At 43.0% G+C, this 20,277-nt stretch overlaps 1 protein-coding gene across 1 annotated transcript; it reads right to left on the reverse strand.

The window, feature by feature from the left end:
• Positions 1-3,893: 3,893 nt before the first annotated feature.
• Positions 3,894-19,357, reverse strand: VMA21 (vacuolar ATPase assembly factor VMA21). Its single transcript, XM_063084190.1, has 4 exons — positions 19,254-19,357; positions 18,845-19,112; positions 4,712-4,821; positions 3,894-4,139 (listed from the first exon to the last, which is right to left on the reverse strand). Exons 2-4 carry the CDS (start codon positions 18,952-18,954, stop codon positions 3,997-3,999), a joined length of 363 nt encoding a protein of 120 aa, XP_062940260.1. The 5' UTR covers positions 18,955-19,112; positions 19,254-19,357; the 3' UTR covers positions 3,894-3,996.
• Positions 19,358-20,277: the final 920 nt, after the last annotated feature.

Raw genomic sequence — 20,277 nt, forward strand, 5'->3', positions numbered from 1 at the left:
CACTCGACCAGTTTGAGCATCTCTGGCCTACCTTTACTGCATAAAAGCTTACCCTTGACAGCTCTGTTGTACATAATCAACATGGTTCAAACAGAGAAGCAAACGAACATTAATTTTTAAAAAATGAGCTCTGTACGTATTCTACATTATAAACAGAGAGGTAGGCAAACAAATTTTTAAAAGCAAATAAGTTAATAAAACTTACTGTTAATTGAATCAGGACATATAAAAGTGGCATTACGGACACTTTTTTAATGACAACAGATGGCAAATTTATACAAATTACAGGCTAGAATATAATGAATACAAAATCCATCCAGATAATGGTTAGAAAAGCATCATTTACAAAAGTAAATCTGATTCACAGTGGCTAAAGTCCCCCATTTTGATAATTACACATGGCTTGAAATGTAGTACATCTAAATCCTCCCCTAGTCAGAGCTTTATTCAATACTACAGCATATTCAACGACTCTAGTGATTTAAAGACTCTAACACTTTTAGCATTGACGTCAAGAGATATATCGTAACAGGTTCACTATGCAAAACTAAAATGAGAATGTGTGAACGTTCTTTGAAAACTGTAAGGTGCTGTGCAGATGTTGTTAGCTATTGCTATTACTGTTCAGTGACATTTCACTGAATGTGGGAAAAAGGAAGACTAGTCTGTATAAATGACAAATATGATTTACAGAACATCTTAAAAGGAACGCAGATATTACCTTCTAGTAGACACAGCCACAACACAGGCAAGGAAAGTGTGGCCAGGAGTGATGTCGAGGAATTCCAGACACTTTAAGGAATATCTAAAGAACTAAACTATTCATAGACTATGTGTAATATTCATCGTTAGGGTCCCAAAGTCCCTGAAAATAATTTATTTTTTAAGGTGATCCTTTCCCCCTACAAAAGGAAAATGAAATCTTGTCAAGTTGGTTAATGCACTGCTTACACTGAGCTCTTGTAAAAATTATCTTAAACACAGGAGTATGAATTAATGGCTGTACTACTCTGGTGGACAACACAGAGCACTTGACAGCAGAAAAACCTGCCACTGACCTGTGCCACAGTTGAACCATTTATCAAATGGGCCTAACAACAGTCTACAACTTCACTTGGGCACAAATTAAACAATAAACATGAACTTATCTGGAGATAAGAAATAAATACTAGATACATTTAAAACAGGATTTAAATCCTTTGTTTCATATATCTTTCATGTTCTTTGGGTATTCTTTACTTGTATAACTGTTTTTACCGGTCTCCTTGGGTACTCTAACTGCGTATAGAAAATTTACTTGAAAATGGAAAATAAATACCAAACAAGTCAATCGGTTCCTCCTTTTGGCAAAAAGGATGAGATATTTATAATGAAAACATTCTGATTATTACAATTTTTCTCTGGTAGATTCCCATGAAACAAAGGGTTTTTTAAATGGCAGGTTTAAATTTCTTCACTAACAACTCAAAAATCAAATTATTCTGTAATATGTAAAATGGTATTCATTTGAAGAGTTAATGACATCAGATGCATTCTACAGCAGACTTTTCATTTTTCAGCACAATGGGGAAAAAAGAATTACATTCTGGGGGGCAAAACAGGAGATGAGGAAAGTAATGTGTTACAGTAAATGGGGTTAAATCAGTAGTTTGGACTGACATTTCAAGTTACACTTTTTAACTGAGGTTATTCGTACAATCAATTTTCAAACAATAATGATCATATTCCTACCTTAAAACATTTATAAGGGCTCAACTGTAGCTTTCCTTTCTATACATATTGAAGTATATACATTGTGCAAGAGGAAAGCAGTGAGACACCTTGAAAAATAAATCTATTTGTCAAATATGTCATTTAACATGATTAAGAACAACAGCAAACTAGTCAGTTAGCAGTTAGAAGCCTAGGAAAAAAAATAAGTGCTCTGAAAACAAGCCTATTTTGTAACAGTCCTAAATATCAGCCCTAGTATCCAACTTCAACTTTCAAACACTTGGTACTTTTTCCAAGAAGAAATTACAAATGTTTTTGCATGAATCCCTAGTTTAAATATTTGCAGAAATATACCCATATCATTATCTACTTAGCAAACATCTGAGACCAAACAAAATAATCCAACATTGAACATTAATATTTTACAAATAGCATGAGATCTGAAAAGTACAAGAAAAACCTTAGCATTATATAAAAAGAAATTAGGTGGACAATTCTAAATATGACAGTGCATTTTAAAAGGGGATCATCTAGAAATCTACTACAAAATATCCTTGACTCAAATGTCATTACACTAAAACTGTAGTCTTTACCAAAAAAACCCACCACTTTACATTTAGAATAACTCCTTAAAGACATTTAAACTGTAGACAACATTTAACTATAAGCAAGAATTTAAAACAGTCCTATAATAATCATGCTGACCTTTTATTTGTGTCAATAATTAAACACAAATGCCTACTTGACTTTTATGCCTAACCATCTCTCTATTCCTTTAGTCCAGTTCCACAACATAAAAAATAATAAGGGTGAACAAACAAATCAGTAATGGCAGACACTTAAGCAAGGGCCAGTGTATTAGGATAATTAGTAACAGGAAATTTGAATTTGAAAAAGAGTAAAGGCAGAATGTGCTTTTTGAGAAAATGCCCAATAATCACTCCTCTGAAAAAATACAAATAGTTGTCAGGTAAAGCTGGCAGAATGTGAACTTAAACCAAACTTTTAGTGTGTATCAAACTAGCCTTAGGAAATAGCTTTCAAAACTGCACACAAGATATAAACCAAAATAGTGGTTATTTCCAAGTGGCAACATAATGGAGAATTTTAATTTTCTTCCTTTCTGAATATGCATTTTTTCCAGTTTTCTGCAGAGAACATATATTATGGTTTTATAATAAAGAAAAAAACATTTGGGTGAGAGTGTTTTTAGATTGCACACAAATAGTATCAAGTGGCTGGAAAGAATATAGACTAAGGATACCAAAATAAAATCACAGGGTTTTTTTTTTTTCCTTTTCCCATCATAAACGACCTTAAAAAGACAACTAAACTAGAAATCCCAAGGAGAATACTTCTTGGGTGATAAAAATGATTTCAGGATTGCTTACACTCCTAACATATGCAAAAACGAACATTTAAATGTAAATTCCTATCATATACACTATAATAGAAAAAAAAGTAAGAAGAACAATTTTAAATGGAGTTTCCAAAAACCTTGTAATCAAAGCCTAACCTCAATGTTGAATGAGGAAGCAAAGCACATCATTAAAAGCTTGCCTGAAAAGCACAAAGCTAGCATGCAAGGAGACTTTGGGAACGAAATGGGCTTGAGTGTCTGAGCAGCTAGCTCTTTGCTTTGCTAGAGAGCAAAGAATCTAGAGAGATTCTTCAGTAAACCAAAGTCCTTTTATATAAATGTGTATAATTTAGCCTAGTTTTCCCATAAAATAATGTAACGAAAGATTCCTATTGACTAGGGATTATACTTATGCAAAATTCCTCAGTGACATTCAGATTAATTCCAGTGTACACAATTTAAGCAAATTTCCATAGGAAGTTAAAACCCCAAATCCAATGACCCAGTATTTTCATGATAGTTAGGGACAGTGTTCCAGTGTAAAATGAAGGTTAGACTTGCTTCACTGTGTACATCTTAATATATCCAGAGGAGTAAAACTCAAAAGTAACTGTAAGTCATAATACTATAAAACATTTTTTGTTGTAATCAAATTCTTCCCAGAATAATGTGTAATTAATATAACATATTCATCTGTAACTAATTTAACATTTCCAAATTCTCATTTGCAAATGAAAGGCTCACACAACTAAAACTGTCATACAAACCATTGTATTAAAAGGATCAAAATTTATACTGGTCAAACTTGACTCCTTAAGACTGATTTTAACATATTCTTTCAACTTTATTCAAATCATAAGTGCCCCAGAAGCATTTAACATTTAAAAAAATCAACTTAATGTTATCAAAAGGTGGTGTTCACTTTAATCCTGTTTGCCTTCACGCCACTGTCGTGAGCCCTCATTCCAGGCCACGTACACAAAGAGGGCCAGCACCACATGCACTGCGACCACTGCAACGATAGCAGCATAAAAATAGCTGTCCCTATTGGACATCCCAAGGGCACCTATCAAGAGAAAAAAAGTTTCCATTTTATTCCAAAATTTACCAAAGTACACAAAAGCATACTAATTTCAATTAGCTATATATTTATTTAACTAGTCAGGCAATTAAAAAGCAATATTCTGGGTAGTAATGAATCAAGTATTCATTAAAAGATCTGAGTACCTCCCATTCACTAAGAACATTATTTTAAACAAATCCATAATTATAACTTCATCTAAGGACTTTGGCATTAAAAGAGGACTTTTCTCTTCTTTCCAATATCTGACACCAAAAGTCCATTCCCCAAAATTCTTCCTCCTGTGTCAACCAACCTCTGCTCTCGAAGAGACAGTAAAAGATAAATATGCAAGCTGTTTTACAGAAAACCATAAACGAATAAGATGCCAAGGTGAAATAAATGACGAAAAAGTTCATTTCATAAAGACTCATTATGAACAATGTGATTTTTGAAAAGCAAAACAGAAAAAAATTAAGAATACTCAGTTTACAGATATAAATTGGTTAAAAAAAAAAAAGCACAGAATCTCAAATTAGTAAGGGGGAGAATGTCTTGTTTTATGGGTCTAAGATTACCTTCAAATATATAAGATTTGGTTGTGAAATATAATCCAATAGGAACAGTGATCATTAAAGCTGTGAAGAACAGGAGCGTCTTCAGGGTAGATGCTAACGAACTTTCATTTCTGAAATAAAGTAAACGAAGAGAAAAATCAAAACCTGCACAGCCATATGCAAACACTCTTACGTCCTTAACGGTATAAACGCCAACAGATGAGATGCTGGAAACCTGTCCCCTGCCTTGGAAGCAGAGACCAGAAGCTGAGCTGGGGACTCATACTTGGAAGATCTTAGAGACCCAGCTGTGGGCAGTTGGATTTTCTTCAGTGGGAACATGAGATTAGAACACCACCTTCTGTCATTCTGATCCAGTATGAGAGGAAGTATCATACATAGTGCTGCAGACCAGCGCAAAGGCCAGCAGAGCAGCTAAGTCCCCCATTTCACCCCACACCTGCCCTGGCGAACCTTCCACCAGAGCACCAATAGCTGAGCCCATGAGACACCTTGCCCACCAGGACCAGGATTAAGACTAGCATAATGCCCGCCTGTCCTTTACCGCGCCACAACCAATCCAGGACCCGGCCCGTGGCCGGAGGATGAAACAGTGGAACTCTGCCCCGAGAACCAGGCGCTGGTCTAGCGGCACGTCCGCCTTAATTCACCAACAGCAACCTGGGAGACCGCCTCTCTGCAGAGGGGACACAGCGGAACTCCGCCCCCAGAACCACACACTGGCTAACCGCACACTCTCCTGTCCCTTACTGCGCTGAAACAGACCAAGGAGTCCACTGCTCAAGGCGAGACAGAGCCGAATCCTGCCCCCAGAACCAGGTGCTGGACTCGCCACATGCCCGCCTGTCCTTTACCGTGCGCTGATACGGAGAGGGAGCACGCATCCCGGAGCAACAAGGAGCCGAATCCTGCCCCCAAAACCGGGCGCTGGACTCGCCGCATGCCCGCCTGTCCTTTACCGCGTTGATACCGACCAGGGAGCATGCACCCCGGAGCGAGACAGGGAAGAATCCTGCCCCCACAACCAGGCGCTGGACTTGCCGCATGCTCGCCTGTCCTTTACTGCGCTGATACGGAAAGGAAGCACGCACCCCGGAGCAACAAGGAGCCGAATCCTGCCCCCAAAACCAGGCGCTGGACTCGCCGCATGCTCGCCTGTCCTTTACCGCGCTGATACCGACAATGGAGCACGCACCCCGGAGCGACAAGGAGCTGACTCCTGCCCCGAGAACCAGGCGCTGGTCTAGCGGCACGTCCGCCTTAATTCACCAACAGCAACTGGGAGACCGCCTCTCTGCAGAGGGGACACAGCGGAACTCCGCCCCCAGAACCACACACTGGCTAACCGCACACTCTCCTGTCCCTTACTGCGCTGAAACAGACCAAGGAGTCCACTGCTCAAGGCGAGACAGAACCGAATCCTGCCCCGAGAACCAGGCGCTGGACTCGCCGCATGCCCGCCTGTCCTTTACAACGCGCTGATACAGACATGGGAGCACACACCATGGAGCAACAAGGAGCCGAATTCCGCCCCCCAAACCAGGCACTGGGCTCGCCGCATGCTCGCCTGTCCTTTACCGCGCTGATACCGACCAGGGAGCACACACCCAGAGCGAGACAGGGCAGAATTCTGCCCCCACAACCAGGCGCTGGACTCGCCACATGCCCTCCTGTCCTTTATCGCGCTGATACCGACAATGGAGCACGCACCCCGGAGCGACAAGGAGCCGAATCCTGCCCCGAGAACCAGGCACTGGTCTAGCGGCACGTCCGCCTTAATTCACCAACAGCAACCTGGGAGACCGCCTCTCTGCAGAGGGGACACAGCGGAACTCCGCCCCCAGAACCACACACTGGCTAACCGCACACTCTCTTGTCCCTTACTGCGCTGAAACAGACCAAGGAGTCCACTGCTCAAGGCGAGACAGAGCCGAATCCTGCCCCCAGAACCAGGTGCTGGACTCGCCACATGCCCGCCTGTCCTTTACCGTGCGCTGATACGGACAAGGGAGCACACACCCGGAGCGAGACAGAGCCGAATCCTGCCCCCAGAACCAGGCGTTAGACTTGCCGCATGCTCGCCTGTCCTTTACTGCGCTGATACGGAGAGGGAGCACGCATCCCGGAGCAACAAGGAGCCGAATCCAGCCCCCAAAACCGGGGGCTGGACTCGCCGCATGCCCGCCTGTCCTTTATCGCGCTGATACCGACAATGGAACACGCACCCCGGAGCGACAAGGAGCCGAATCCTGCCCCGAGAACCAGGCACTGGTCTAGCGGCACGTCCGCCTTAATTCACCAACAGCAACCTGGGAGACCGCTTCTCTCCAGAGGGGACACAGCGGAACTCCGCCCCCAGAAACACACACTGGCTAACCGCACACTCTCCTGTCCCTTACTGCGCTGAAACAGACCAAGGAGTCCACTGCTCAAGGCGAGACAGAGCCGAATCCTGCCCCCAGAACCAGGCGCTGGACTTGCCGCATGCCCGCCTGTCCTTTACTGCGCTGATACCGAACAGGGAGCACACACCTGGAGCCAGACAGGGCAGAATCCTGCCCCCAGAACCAGGCGCTGGACTCGCCCCATGCTCGCCTGTCCTTTACCGCGAGCTGATACGGACAAGGGAGCACGCACCCCGGAGCGAGACAGAGCCGAATCCTGCCCCCAGAACCAGGCACTGGACTCGCCGCATGCCCGCCTGTCCTTTACCACGCTGAAAACGACCAGGGAGCACACACCCCGGAGCAACAAGGAGCCGAATCCTGTCCCCCAAACCAGGCGCTCGACTAGCGGCATGCCCGCCTGTCCTTTACTGCACTGATACCGACAAGGGAGCTCACGCCCTGGAGTGAGACAGAGCAGAATCCTGTCCCCAGAACCAGGCACTGGGCTCACTGCATGCCCACCTGTCCTTTACCGCGCTGATACCGACCAGGAAGCACACACCCCGGAGCAAGACAGGGCAGGATTCTGCCCCCAGAACCAGGCGCTGGACTCGCTGCATGCCCGCCTGTCCTCTACCGCGCTGATACCGACAATGGAGCACGCACCCCGTAGCAACAAGGAGCCAAATCCTGCCCCAAGAGCCAGGCACTGGTCTAGCGGCACGTCCGCCTTAATTCACCAACAGCAACCTGGGAGACCGCCTCTCTCCAGAGGGGACACAGCGGAACTCCGCCCCCAGAACCACACACTGGCTAACCGCACACTCCTGTCCCTTACTGCACTGAAACAGACCAAGGAGTCCACTGCTCAAGGGGAGACAGAGCCGAATCCTGCCCCCAGAACCAGGCACTGGACTCGCCTCATGCCCTCCTTTCCTTTACCGCGCTGATACCGAACAGGGAGCACACACCCCGGAGCAACAAGGAACCGAGTCCTGCCCCCAGAACCAGGCGCTGGACTAGCGGCATGCCCGCCTGTCCTTTACTGCACTGATACCGACAAGGGAGCACGCATCCTGGAGTGAGACAGAGCAGAATCCTGTCCCCAGAACCAGGCACTGGGCTCGCCACATGCCCGCCTGTCCTTTACCACGCTGATACCGACCAGGGAGCACACACCCCAGAGTGAGACAGAGCCGAATTCTGCACCCACAACTAGGCGCTGGACTCGTCGCATGCCCCTCTGTCCTTTACCACGCTGAAACCAACAAGGGAGCATGCACCCTGGAGTGAGAAATAATAGAATACTGCCCCCAAAACCAGGTGCTGGATTAGCGGGCATGCCTGCCTGTCCCTTGCTGAGCTGAAACCGACCAGGGAACAAGCAGCCTCGAGCGAGACAGAGTGGAATCCTGCCCCCACAACCAGGCGCTAGATTAAGGGCATGCCCGCCTGTCCTTTACCACGCTGAAACCGACCCAGGAGCCCAGACCCTGGAGCAAAGCAGAGTACAATCCTGTCCCCAAAACCAGGCGCTAGACTACAGGCACACCCGCCTGTCGTTTACCAAGCCAAAACCAACCCAGGATCCCAGCCACCAGACCTTGGACTGGTACAGAGTGGAATCCTGCCCCAAGAACCTGGTGCTGGACTAACAGCATGCCCGCCTGTCCCTTACTCCCCTAAACGAAAACAGGACCTTGGCCCCCAGCCCCGGAGCTAACGCCTGGGAAAGCAGGGAACCCCACCGCCAGTACTAGGTGCTCTGGACCAGTAGACAAGCCAAGCCAAGCTGGCAGAGCAGGCATGCCACTGACATGCTGCGGGCCCCTCCCCACCACCAATAGGGGCTTCCACCCAGCAGAGCAGCTACGACACCAGTGCCCAAACCCATGTGGCAACCTACCCTTCGGGACCAGGCGCACTGGATCAGGGAACAAGCTGGACTGAGGCCTGTGGAGCAGCCACTGCTTTCCCCCTCCCCACACGCCTGAACAAACTCTGTGCTCCAGCAACCCCTTGGAATTGGAGCTTTGGTCCAGGGGAGCAGGGACACCGGGGCCCTGGCCTACTGTGCACCCTGTCCTATGCCAGGAGCTGAGGCCATGTAAGGGCCTGGGCTTGAGCCAAGCCCAGTTAGTACCCTGCCCCCATCCCCTATCAGGAGCTAGGAACGAGTGGAGAAGCCACACCTGATCCAGTGGAGCAGCTGCACTCCCAGTGCCTTGCCACACCCACACCCTCAAATGGGAACTTCACCAGAGGGGTATAGCTATGACCCCAGGGCTGGAGCCGACATGGTGGCCAACCCCCACAGGAGGAGAACATGGCCTAGCAGAGCAACCACATCCCACATCTTCTTCCCCTCATGCCTGAGCTGACGTGGTACTCTGCCCCCCAGGGAAACAAGCCTTGGAAGAGCTGTGCCACTGCACTGCCCTGTCTCCCTGGATCTGGACCAGCCCCCAGAACCTAAGCTGTGGAGGTACCCCACCTCTCTGGGGATTAGAGTGATCCTTGCACTGCTCCCCACCTCCCAGAACCCAAGCCACAGCTGCACCCTGCTTTTCCTGGATCTTTGCTACCACTGCACCTGGCCTCACAGAGCCTGAGCCCTGTGTGTCCCACCACTCCAGGGTCCAAAGTCACCACTACTTTGTAACCCCCTCTCCTTCTGTCTGAGTTGTCACTGTGCCCTGTTGGTTCCAGGCCCTGAACTGCAGCTGTGTCATGCTCCCTGGGGCCTCAGTCTCTGGAATACCCCTTCTTCCCTGGAACTGTGCCAATACTGTGCACTAACCCCCAGGATCAGTCACAGCTGCATCCCTGCTTTCTGGGTCCAAGCACTGGGGAATCCTCAGAGTCACAGTCCTCAGCTTGGTGGGAAAGATGCATCTACCTGTACCTCAGAGGGTGAAACAGTGCCCACTTCACAGGTGTTACAGTAGTTCAACAAGACACTAAGCCTAGGACCCCAGCTCTACAGCCACTCTGAGCACCTGTGCCCTGGAACACAGTACCACTGTGGCTGCTTATGGCCCATGTCAGACCCAACACCAAAAAGAATTGCCTCAGCTGTGTCTACTCTCTGTGGAGAAAACAAGAACAAGAGGAATGCTAAAGCTCTTGCCACCAAAAACCCTAACAACCTGCTCTGCCACTACCACTACCACAAACTCCTGTAGCTTAGGCCACTGAGGCACCCACAGTCATCACTGATGTTGATAACAGCTCCAAAAGCTTCACAGAGACTACACTACTGTACACACCAGGAACCAGAGCCAATGCACCTTGCCCAACTGACACCCTAGGACCCACCTGCTGGTGAAAGTCATTCCCTAGGAAAGCCACTCAAGGAAAACAATTCATGATGTAAATGAGAAATTCAACAAAGAGATACAGGTTGAGCATCCCTATTTTGAAAATCTAAAATCCAAAATGCTCCAAAACTCAAAACTTTCTGAGTGCTGACATGAGGCTCAAAGGAAATGCTCATTAGGGTATTACAAAGTTTGGATTTTCTGATTAGGGATGCTCAACTGGTCTGTATTCTGCAAATATTTCAAAATCTGAAAAAATCTGAAATCTGAAACACTTCTAATCTCATGCATCTCAGATAAGGGATATTCAACCTATATCGTAAAAAAGAACCAAACAAAAATATTGGAGGTGAAGAAACCAACCAATGAAATAAAAGATACAATTAAGAGCTTCAACAGTAGACTAGATAAAACAAAAGAATCTCTCTGAACTTGAAAACAGGTCTTCTAAAATAAACAAGTCAGAGGAAAAGAAAAAAGAGTTTAAAAAGCCTATAGTACTTAGGAGATACCATTAAGTGAACAAATATTCATAATATAGGAGTTCCAGAGGAAGAAAGGCCAGAGAAAGGAACAGAAAGCTTCTTTATCAAAATAATTGCTGAAAACTTCCTGAGTCTTGGGAGAGAGACATCCAGATCCATGAAGCTCAAAGGTCCCCAAACAGATTCAACCCAAAGAGGACCTCTCCGAGGCACATTATAATCAAAACGTCAAAAGTCAAACAAAGAATTTTAAAAGCTGCAAGAAAAAGGTATCAAGTGACATACAAGAGAATCTTCATTGACAATAAGTGAATTTCTCAACAGAAATCTTGCAGTCCGGGAAAGAATAAGCCATAGTCAAAGGGCTGAAAGAAAAAAAAGAAAGAAAGAAAGAAAAACCCTGCCAACTAAGAATACTATATACAGCAAAGCTGTCCTTCAAAAACAAAGGAGAAATAAAGTCTTTCCAAGATAAGCAAAAGCTGAGAAAATTAATCACAACTAGACCTCTCTAGTAAGAAATGCTTAAGGGAACATTCAACTAGAAACAAACAGATGATAATTACTGTCATGAAAATATATGAAAATATACTCACTGGGAGAGGTAAATTCATAATCAAATTCAGAATAGTCAATTAAGAGTACTGTAATGGTGGTGTGTAAATCTTTCAAATGTCTAGTATGAAAGTTAGAAGTCAAAATGGTCAAAAATAACTATAGCTATAATAAGTTGTTATGGAATATACAATATAAAATATGTAAACTGTGACCACAAAAATATAAATTGTGGAGGGGAGAGTAAAATCTAGAGTATCTGTAGGAGACCAAAGTTACCATGAGATGTTTTATAGAAGCCCTGTGGTAACCACAAAGCAAAAAACTACAACAGATACAGAAATAAAGCTTAGCACTATAGGAAATCACCAAATCAGAAAGGTAGAAAACAAGAGAGGAAGAAAGGAACAATGGGTCTACAAAACAATCAGAAAAAAATGAACAAAATGGCAGGTGTAGATTCTTACTTATCAATAATTATTTTGAATGTAAATGGATTAAATTCTCCAATCAAAAGATAAAGACCAGCTGAACAGATACTTTAAAAAGCAATATCCAACTATATGCTGTCTACAAAATACCCATTTTAGCATTAAGAATACACATAAGCTGAAAGTGAAGGGATGAAAGAAGATATTCCATGCAAATGGTAACCAAAAGAGATCAGAGATGGCTACACTTATATCAGATAACAGACTTCAAGTCAAAAACTCGTTACAAAATACAAAGCAGGTCATTATTTAATGACAAAGGGGTCGATTCATCAAGAAGACATAACAATTGTAAATATATATGCACTCAACATCCACAAACCTAAATATACAAATTCATGGACAGGAAAGAAGAAACAGCCAGCAATAAAATAACAGTAGGGAACTTTAATATCCCGCTTTTAACAATGAATAGAACAACTAGACATAAAAGTAACAAGAGAATACGGGATTTAAATTGTTGCACTTTAGACCAAATGAACCTTACAGATATACACAGAACTTTCCATTAAACAGCAGCAGAATATACACTGTTCTCTAGCCAACACAGAACATTCTCCAGAATAGACCACATGTTAGGCAGCAAACAAGTCTTAATAAATGCAAGAAGACCAAAACCATATCTAGTATTATTTCTGACCACAATGGTTTTAAACAAGAAACAAATAACAGGAGGAATCTTGGGAAAGTCACAAATATGTGAAAATTAACATGCTCCTGAACAATAAATGGGTCAAAGAAGAAATCAAAAAACACTTTGAGACAACAACAATGGAACCACAACATACCAAAACCTATCAGATTCAGCAAGAATAGTTCTAAAAGGGAAGTTTATAGCAATAAGCGTGTACATTTTAAAAAGAATAAAGATCCCAAATAAAAAGGCTAACCTTATGCTTCAAGGAGCTAGAAAAAAAAGAACTAAACCCAAAGTTAGCAGAAAGAAGGAAATAATAAAGATCAGAATAGTAAGAAATCAAATAAAAAACAGATACACAATAGAAAAAAAAAATCAATAAAACCAAGAGTTGGTTCTTTGAAAAAATAATCAACAAAACCCTAGCTAGACCAACTAAGAACAAAAGATAGAAAACTCATATAAATCAAAATCAGAAATGAAGGTGGAGCCATTAAAACAGATGCCTTAGAAATAAAAAGGATCATAAAGAACTATTATAAACAATCACATGCCAACAAATTGGATAACCTAGGAAAAAATGGATAAATTCCTAGAAAAATATAATCTACCAAGACTGAATCAGTAAAAATTTGAAAGCTTGAACAGACCAATAACAAAGAGATTGAAGAAGTCATTAAAAACCTTCCAACAAAAAAAAGCCCTAGACTAGATGGCTTCACAGATGAATTCTATCAAATATTCAAAGAATTACTACAAATACTTCTTAAACTCTTCCAAAAAATTAGAGCTAGAGGGAATACTTCCAAACACATTTTATGAGGCCAATATCACCTTGATACCTAATCCAGACAAAGATACTGCAAGAAAAGAAAACTACAGGTCAATATCTCTGATGAACACTGATGCAAAAATCCTCAATAAAATATCTTCAAACTGAATTCAACAACACATTAAAAAGATTATACATCATGACCAAGTGGGATTTATCCCTGGCATGCAAGTCTGGTTTGACATATGCAAATCGATCAATGTGATAAATCACATTAACAGAAGGAAAGATGAAAACCACATGATCACCTCAACTGATGCAGAAAAAGCATTTGACAAAAGTTCAGCATCCTTTCTTGATTAAAACTATTAACAGTTTAGGTATAGAAGAAAAGTTTGTCAACATATAAAGGCCAGTTATGAAAAACTCAAAGCTATCATCATAACGGGGAACAACCGAAAGCTTTTCTACTAAAATCCAGTACAAGGGATATTATTTTTACAGGGAGCACCAAATCAGAACTTCCTTCCACTTCAATTCCACAAAGTGTGTTGGAAGTACACGGGTACTTCAAAAACTTCATGGAAGGAATCATATTATCTTTTAATTCTATTTTTCCATGAACTTTTTGAAGTACTATTATAGTAGCAAGATCAATCAGACAAGAAAAAGAAATATAAGACATTCAAATCAGAAAGGAAGAAGTGAAATTATGTCTATTTGCAGATGACATGATCCTATGTATAGAATACCTCAAAAGATTTCACACAAAGAAACTGTTAGAACTAATAAATAAATTTAGTAAAGTTGCAGGATACAAAATCAACATACAAAAATCGGTGAGCATTTCTATACACAAATAATGACTAAGCTGAAAAAGAAATCAAGAAATGACAGCATTAAAAAAATAAAATACTTAGGAATAAACCAAGGAAGTAAATAATTTGTACACTGAAAAGTATAAAACATTCATAAAAGAAAATTGAGAAAAACACAAATGGAAAGATATCCCATGTTTACTGATTGAAAGAATATTGTTAAAATGTCTGTACAATCCAAAGCAACATGTAGATTTATCACAATCTCTATCAAAATTTCAATGGCACTCTTTACAGAAACTGGAAAAATAATACTATAAAATTCATATGGAACCACAAAAACATAAATAAATAAATAAATAATCAAAGCAATACTGAGGAAAAAAAATAAATAATCAAAATAGAGGCATTGCACTTCCTGATTTAAAATTATATTACAAAGCTACAATAATCAAAACAGTATGATACTGGGGGGGGGCCCACAAACATAGACCAACAGAACAGAATCTAGAGCCCACAAATAAATCCATACATATGTGGTCAACTTATTTTCAACAAAGGCACCAAGAGGACACAATGGGGAAAGGGCAGCCTCTTCAATAAATGGTGCTGGGAAAACTGGATTTCCACGTGCAAAACAGTAAAATTGGACCCTTATCTTACACCATACACTAAAATCAACTCAAAATAGATAAAATAACTAAATGAAAGTTCTGAAACCATAAAGTTCCTAGAAAAGAACACAGGGGAAAAGCTCCTTGACACTGGCCTTGGCAATGATTTTTGTATATCACACCAAAAGCTCAGGCTACAAAAGCAGAAATAAATAAATGGGACTACATCAAACTAAAAAGCTTCTACATAGCAGAGAAAAAAATCAACCAAATGAAAAGGCAACCTATAGACTGGGAAAAAATATTTACAAAGCACATATCTGATACAGGGATAACAATATCCAAAATTCTTAAAGAACTTTTACAATTCAATCAGAAAAACACATAATGCAATTCAAAAATGAACAAAGTACCTAACAGGCATTTCTCCAAAGACAACATAAAAATGGCCAACATATGAAAAGGTGCTCAACATCATAATTCATCAGGGAAATGCAAATTAAAACCACTATGTGATATCACCTCATATCTGTTAGGATTGCTAGTATCAAAAAGCTAATAGATAACAAATGTTGGCGAGGGTACAGAGAGAAGGGAACTCTACTACACTGTTGGTAGAAATGTAGATCGGTACAGCTATTATGGTAAACAGTATAGAGGTTCCTAAAGTATTAAAAATAGAACTACCAGAGAACCCAGCAATCCTTCTCCTGAGTATATACCCAAAGATAAAATCACAACCTCATAAGGTAATCTGCACTCGCATGTTCATCACAGCATTATTCACAATAGCCAAGATATGGAAACAACCTGTCTGTTGACAGACAAACCTAACTGCTGACAGACAAAGACACACACACACACACATACACACACACACACACACACACAATATGGGATATTGGAAAAAAAAGGAGCTCTTGCCATTTGCCACAATATGGATGGACCTGGAGGACATTATGCTAAGTGCAATAAGCCAGACATAGAAATATATTGCATGATCTCACTTATATGTGGAATCTAAAAAAAGATAACCAAATATACAGAAAGAGAAAATAAAACAGTAGCTACCATGGAGTGGGGGAGGGAGCAAATGGGGACACATAGGTCAAAGGATACAAGTAGCAGATATGTAGGATGAACAAATCTAGAGATCTAATGTATGATATAAAGAATATAGTTAATAAAATTATATTGTATTAGGGATAAATAAGTAGATTTTAGTTGCTCTTTTGACTCACACACACAAAAGTAACTATGTGAGATGATATACATTAATATGACTCACTATAATAACCATTTTACTATCTATATGTATCCCATAACATCGTGTCGTAAACTTCAAATACACACCAAATTTTTTTTAAAAAGCCCTGTACAAAATAAAAGCAAACACAAAAAAACACTGAGTAGAGCATGTAATATCTTATATATAACTAACCACATGTCTTTCTTAATTACATGCCTGTACATGAGTGAGAAATTAAATGCTATTGCTATTTTAAAAATTCTAAAATTTTCTTTTGGCACTCGAATGGACCATCTTTTAATATACCTTACTTTGGTTATTATTGAGCTATACAACTCTTATCTAATATACATAAGATCCCTTAAATTGTTTCATAGTATAAATTTTTAGTGGAATTTATTGTGTAATCATCGTGAAGAATATGAGTGTTTGCAGCAGGAGGTCTACAAAAAATACAAGTCATTATTTGGCCACTTCTTTTGTGGACCCTAAAAAAGCACTTAACGTTTGGTGTTTTTATGGTGAGTTAAAGCATGTTTTTGGTTTGCAACTTTCAGATTATGTAACTTAATAAAGGAACAAAGCTTCAAGAATCTAGAGAAAGGGAGGGTTAACTGATTATTTTGTTCTTTAGATTATCTTTCTTTGAAATCTATTAACTGGCCTGACTTTTCGAAAAGTTTACTACTGAAAAGATGATATAACACCACAAAAATGTTTTAAAGTAGCCAAATTCACTTACAATCCCACCACCCAACATAACCTTTTCTTTTCTACACGTTAATTTCTATCCCCCACACACTCAACACACAGCATACCTTAACAATCTGTAACTCTGTACCCCACAGATATGTACAACTATGTTACAGTTAAAAAAAATTTTTTTAAAAAAATTTATAGCCTTCAATTCCTTCTCACTACTCTCTTTACCTTAAACTTCAAAAATTTGACTATTTTGGGTGGTTGTGAACTCACTAACACGAGATTAAGTATAAAGTCCACGTTAAGAGTACAAACTTTTGGGGCCGAGCCCCGTGGCGCAGTTGGTAGAGTGCTGCGCTGGCAGCGCGGCGACGCTCCCGCCGCGGGTTCGGATCCTATATAGGACTGACCGGTGCACTCACTGGCTGAGTGCCGGTCACGAAAAAACGACAAAAAAAAAAAAAAAAAAAGAGTACAAACTTTTGAAAACTAGCAAACTTCCTCTATTGTTTATAGGCTATTTTCTCCTGGGCTTCCAGCCACAGCCCACTGCAGCTGTTGATTCTGCTGGCACAAGCCAGCTCCGGTAAAATGACTGATTTATTCCAAAACAAAGCAACTGATATCATCCAATTGATTTCTTCTGTGTAACTCTGATTGGGTGTTACTGAGACAAGACTTGTTAGAATGAAGAACGGAAAAGGCCAGAATTAAAGTTGTCCTCACACACACGAAAAAGTTCAAAACGAATCTTATTGTGCCCCCACTCATAACACCTAGAGTTTTCACACTTCATATAAACGTCTACAGTAAGCATTGAGTAGATAAAGCTTACCACACTCCCTTTTGTGGCAAGCAAGACTTACAAGAGAATTCTTTCTTCCACTGCAAGATTTCATTGCAAGTTCCATTACAAAACTAGAATCAGTCTAGGAAGACTATATTGTATTCTAAGTGTTTTTAATAAAAAATATCTGTTTGTATCCTAAGTGGATAGTACAGTGTAAACAAACACACACACTGACATTAGAGGGAGTAAAAAGATCACAGGGCTCCAAACAGTCAGTGGTCTTGGTGAAATGCCAACTTCAACGCTTACTAATTGTGTGGTCTAATTCTGTGACCTTGGGCAAGTCACTTATCCTGAGTCAACTTCAACCTCTTCAAAATCAGGAAACTAAGCAGTTCGAGAAACTAAGAATTAAGAATTCAGACACTGTATGTAAAGTGCCTACACTGAGCCTAACACACATTCGATCTCGAATGGTAGCTAAATCTCTCCCCACCCCCTTGCCTACTGAGGTGGGCCAAAACGACCTCTCTCATCAGATTCCTTAGGCTCAGCCACCAGCCCCTATCCTACTGACTGATTCCCAAAGTGAAGCAGTCTCACACCAGGGCCAGCCCCTACTCCCTTCCATTCGTTCATTCATACAGCAAATATTTACTAAGCCCCAACGATGCAGGTCCTGCAGGGGACACGGAGATGAAGGAAGCTGGGTTCCTGTCCTCGGGGAGCTCAGCCTGCCATGGGGAGAGAGACTGCAGACAGCAAGATCGCAATACAGACAACAGCGAGAAGAAATGCTAGGATAGAAGCATGAGCTGAAGGCCCGCTGACCCTTGGATCCCTCATTCCCTAGCGAAAGGTCGGGGCCGGCCGTGCAGACGCTGCAGGCCCAACCTGCTTCCCCTGTCTCTCGGCCCCCGCAGCGGGCCCCAAGGGTCCCAACCCCGCCCACCCCGTCCTGCTCGGGCCTTCCCTGACGACCCGCTCCAGGCCGAGGGCCGGCCCGCCTCGCCGTCCAGGCGCCGCTTAGGGCTACCTGAGCTCAGGCGGCTGCAGAGCGTTCAGTGCCAATTTATCGACTCGCTCCATGGCGTTGCCGTGCCGGCAGCAAGCGCTCAGCGACAGGGTAGGCTCACCCGCCACACTCAGCCGGCTCGGCGGGGAGCACGACAAGGCGGTCGCGCCGGAAGTGCCGGTGAGCGCCGGGCAGCGGGCCACAGCACGCAGGCGCGGCGCGGCGCGGTGACGCAGGACCTGGCGGGCGCAGGCGCGGGCGCGGGCGCGGGCGCGGGGTGGGAGCTCACGTGACTCACCGGCGGGGGCTCCGCGGCGCGCGCCCTGCCAGCAGCGGCCTGTGCTCCAGGAGCAAGCCGGGCGAGTAGCCCAGCAACTCCACGTTGAGCCGGGATTTGCCGCGTAGCATGGTCCTTCGGGGTGGGCGGTGTCACCGCCGCCCCCTGAGCTCGCACGAGAACTTCTCGTCCCGTCTCGGTCCCCGTCGCCGAGCTTCGGCTGCGAGGCCACCCGAGCAGTTGAGCCCCGAGGAAGGATGACCAGGCAGACGGCTGTGGTGCTAGGCAACTGAGCGGTTTCCGACGACGACAACAACACAAAAAAGCAATGAACGTTATTCCAACAGCCCTTGAGCAAACCCCTCATTAATTACTCCCCGCGGTGGAAGTCCAGCCGTGGGAAACTGGGAGGAGTTAATTTAACACTCACCCGAGTCCATGAAACTACAAAAATCAGAGCTGAAAGAACCCTTGCTGAGAGTGACTGTTCCAGGCCCGTTGCCGGTGACCCCAACTGCCACTTAAAGTTAAAAACATTTTGCAGCTGCTCAGCCGCCAATGAGACAACAGAGACTCAAATAGTAAGGACAGATGGGCCTCCCGGGCCTGTGCAACCCGAGAAAGATATAAACGAAAAGGGTGCGTAAGCCTGGGGTCAGGCTTGACAAAATTAGGTTGCCACTGGCTGCTAATAAGAGGACAGTCCTTACATGGTCAACTCCTGGAAAGGGCCGCTGACCACACATCTATTTTCCGCACCACATGGATACAAAGACCATATCTGAAGTCAGGACTAAACGAGCAGCTTAGAGCGCTGGAAAGGACAGTGGATGGGCAGCAGGAAGCCCGGGTTTTAGTTCAAACTAAATAATCCCTCTTTGGGCCTCATCTAGACCCTTGTGTGGATAAGAACCACTTAATATGTGAGAACTCGGAGCAGAATTAAGGAGGATGTAGCTCTGGGGTGGGCAAACTGTCCCAGCAGACCAAATAATACAGCCTGCCACCTGTTTTTCTATAGTCTGTGAGCTAAGAATGGTTTTTCCATTTTTACATGGTAGCAAAAAGAAGTGAAAATTATATGAAATTCAAATTTCAGTGTCCACAAATAATATTTTATTGGAACTCAGCCATGCTCATTCGTTTATGTCATCTACAAAAGAAATGTTCAGTACAGTCATACATCGATTAACCATGTTCTGAGAAATGCGCTTAACGCGATGTCTTGTGCGGACATCAGAGTGTAATTACACAAACCTAGATGGTGCAGCCTATTTCACACCTAGGCTGTAAGGTGTCGCCATTATAATCTTGTAGGACCATCGTCGTGTATGTGTTGTCCATCCTTAACTGAAACATTGTTATGTGGCGTCTGTAGTTGTGAAAGACTGTATGGTCCACAAAGCCTAATATTATCTGGCCCTTTACAGGAAAGTTTGCTGCCCTCTGCTCTA

This window comes from Cynocephalus volans, chromosome X, assembly GCF_027409185.1.
Source record: "Cynocephalus volans isolate mCynVol1 chromosome X, mCynVol1.pri, whole genome shotgun sequence".
Taxonomy (NCBI): domain Eukaryota; kingdom Metazoa; phylum Chordata; class Mammalia; order Dermoptera; family Cynocephalidae; genus Cynocephalus; species Cynocephalus volans.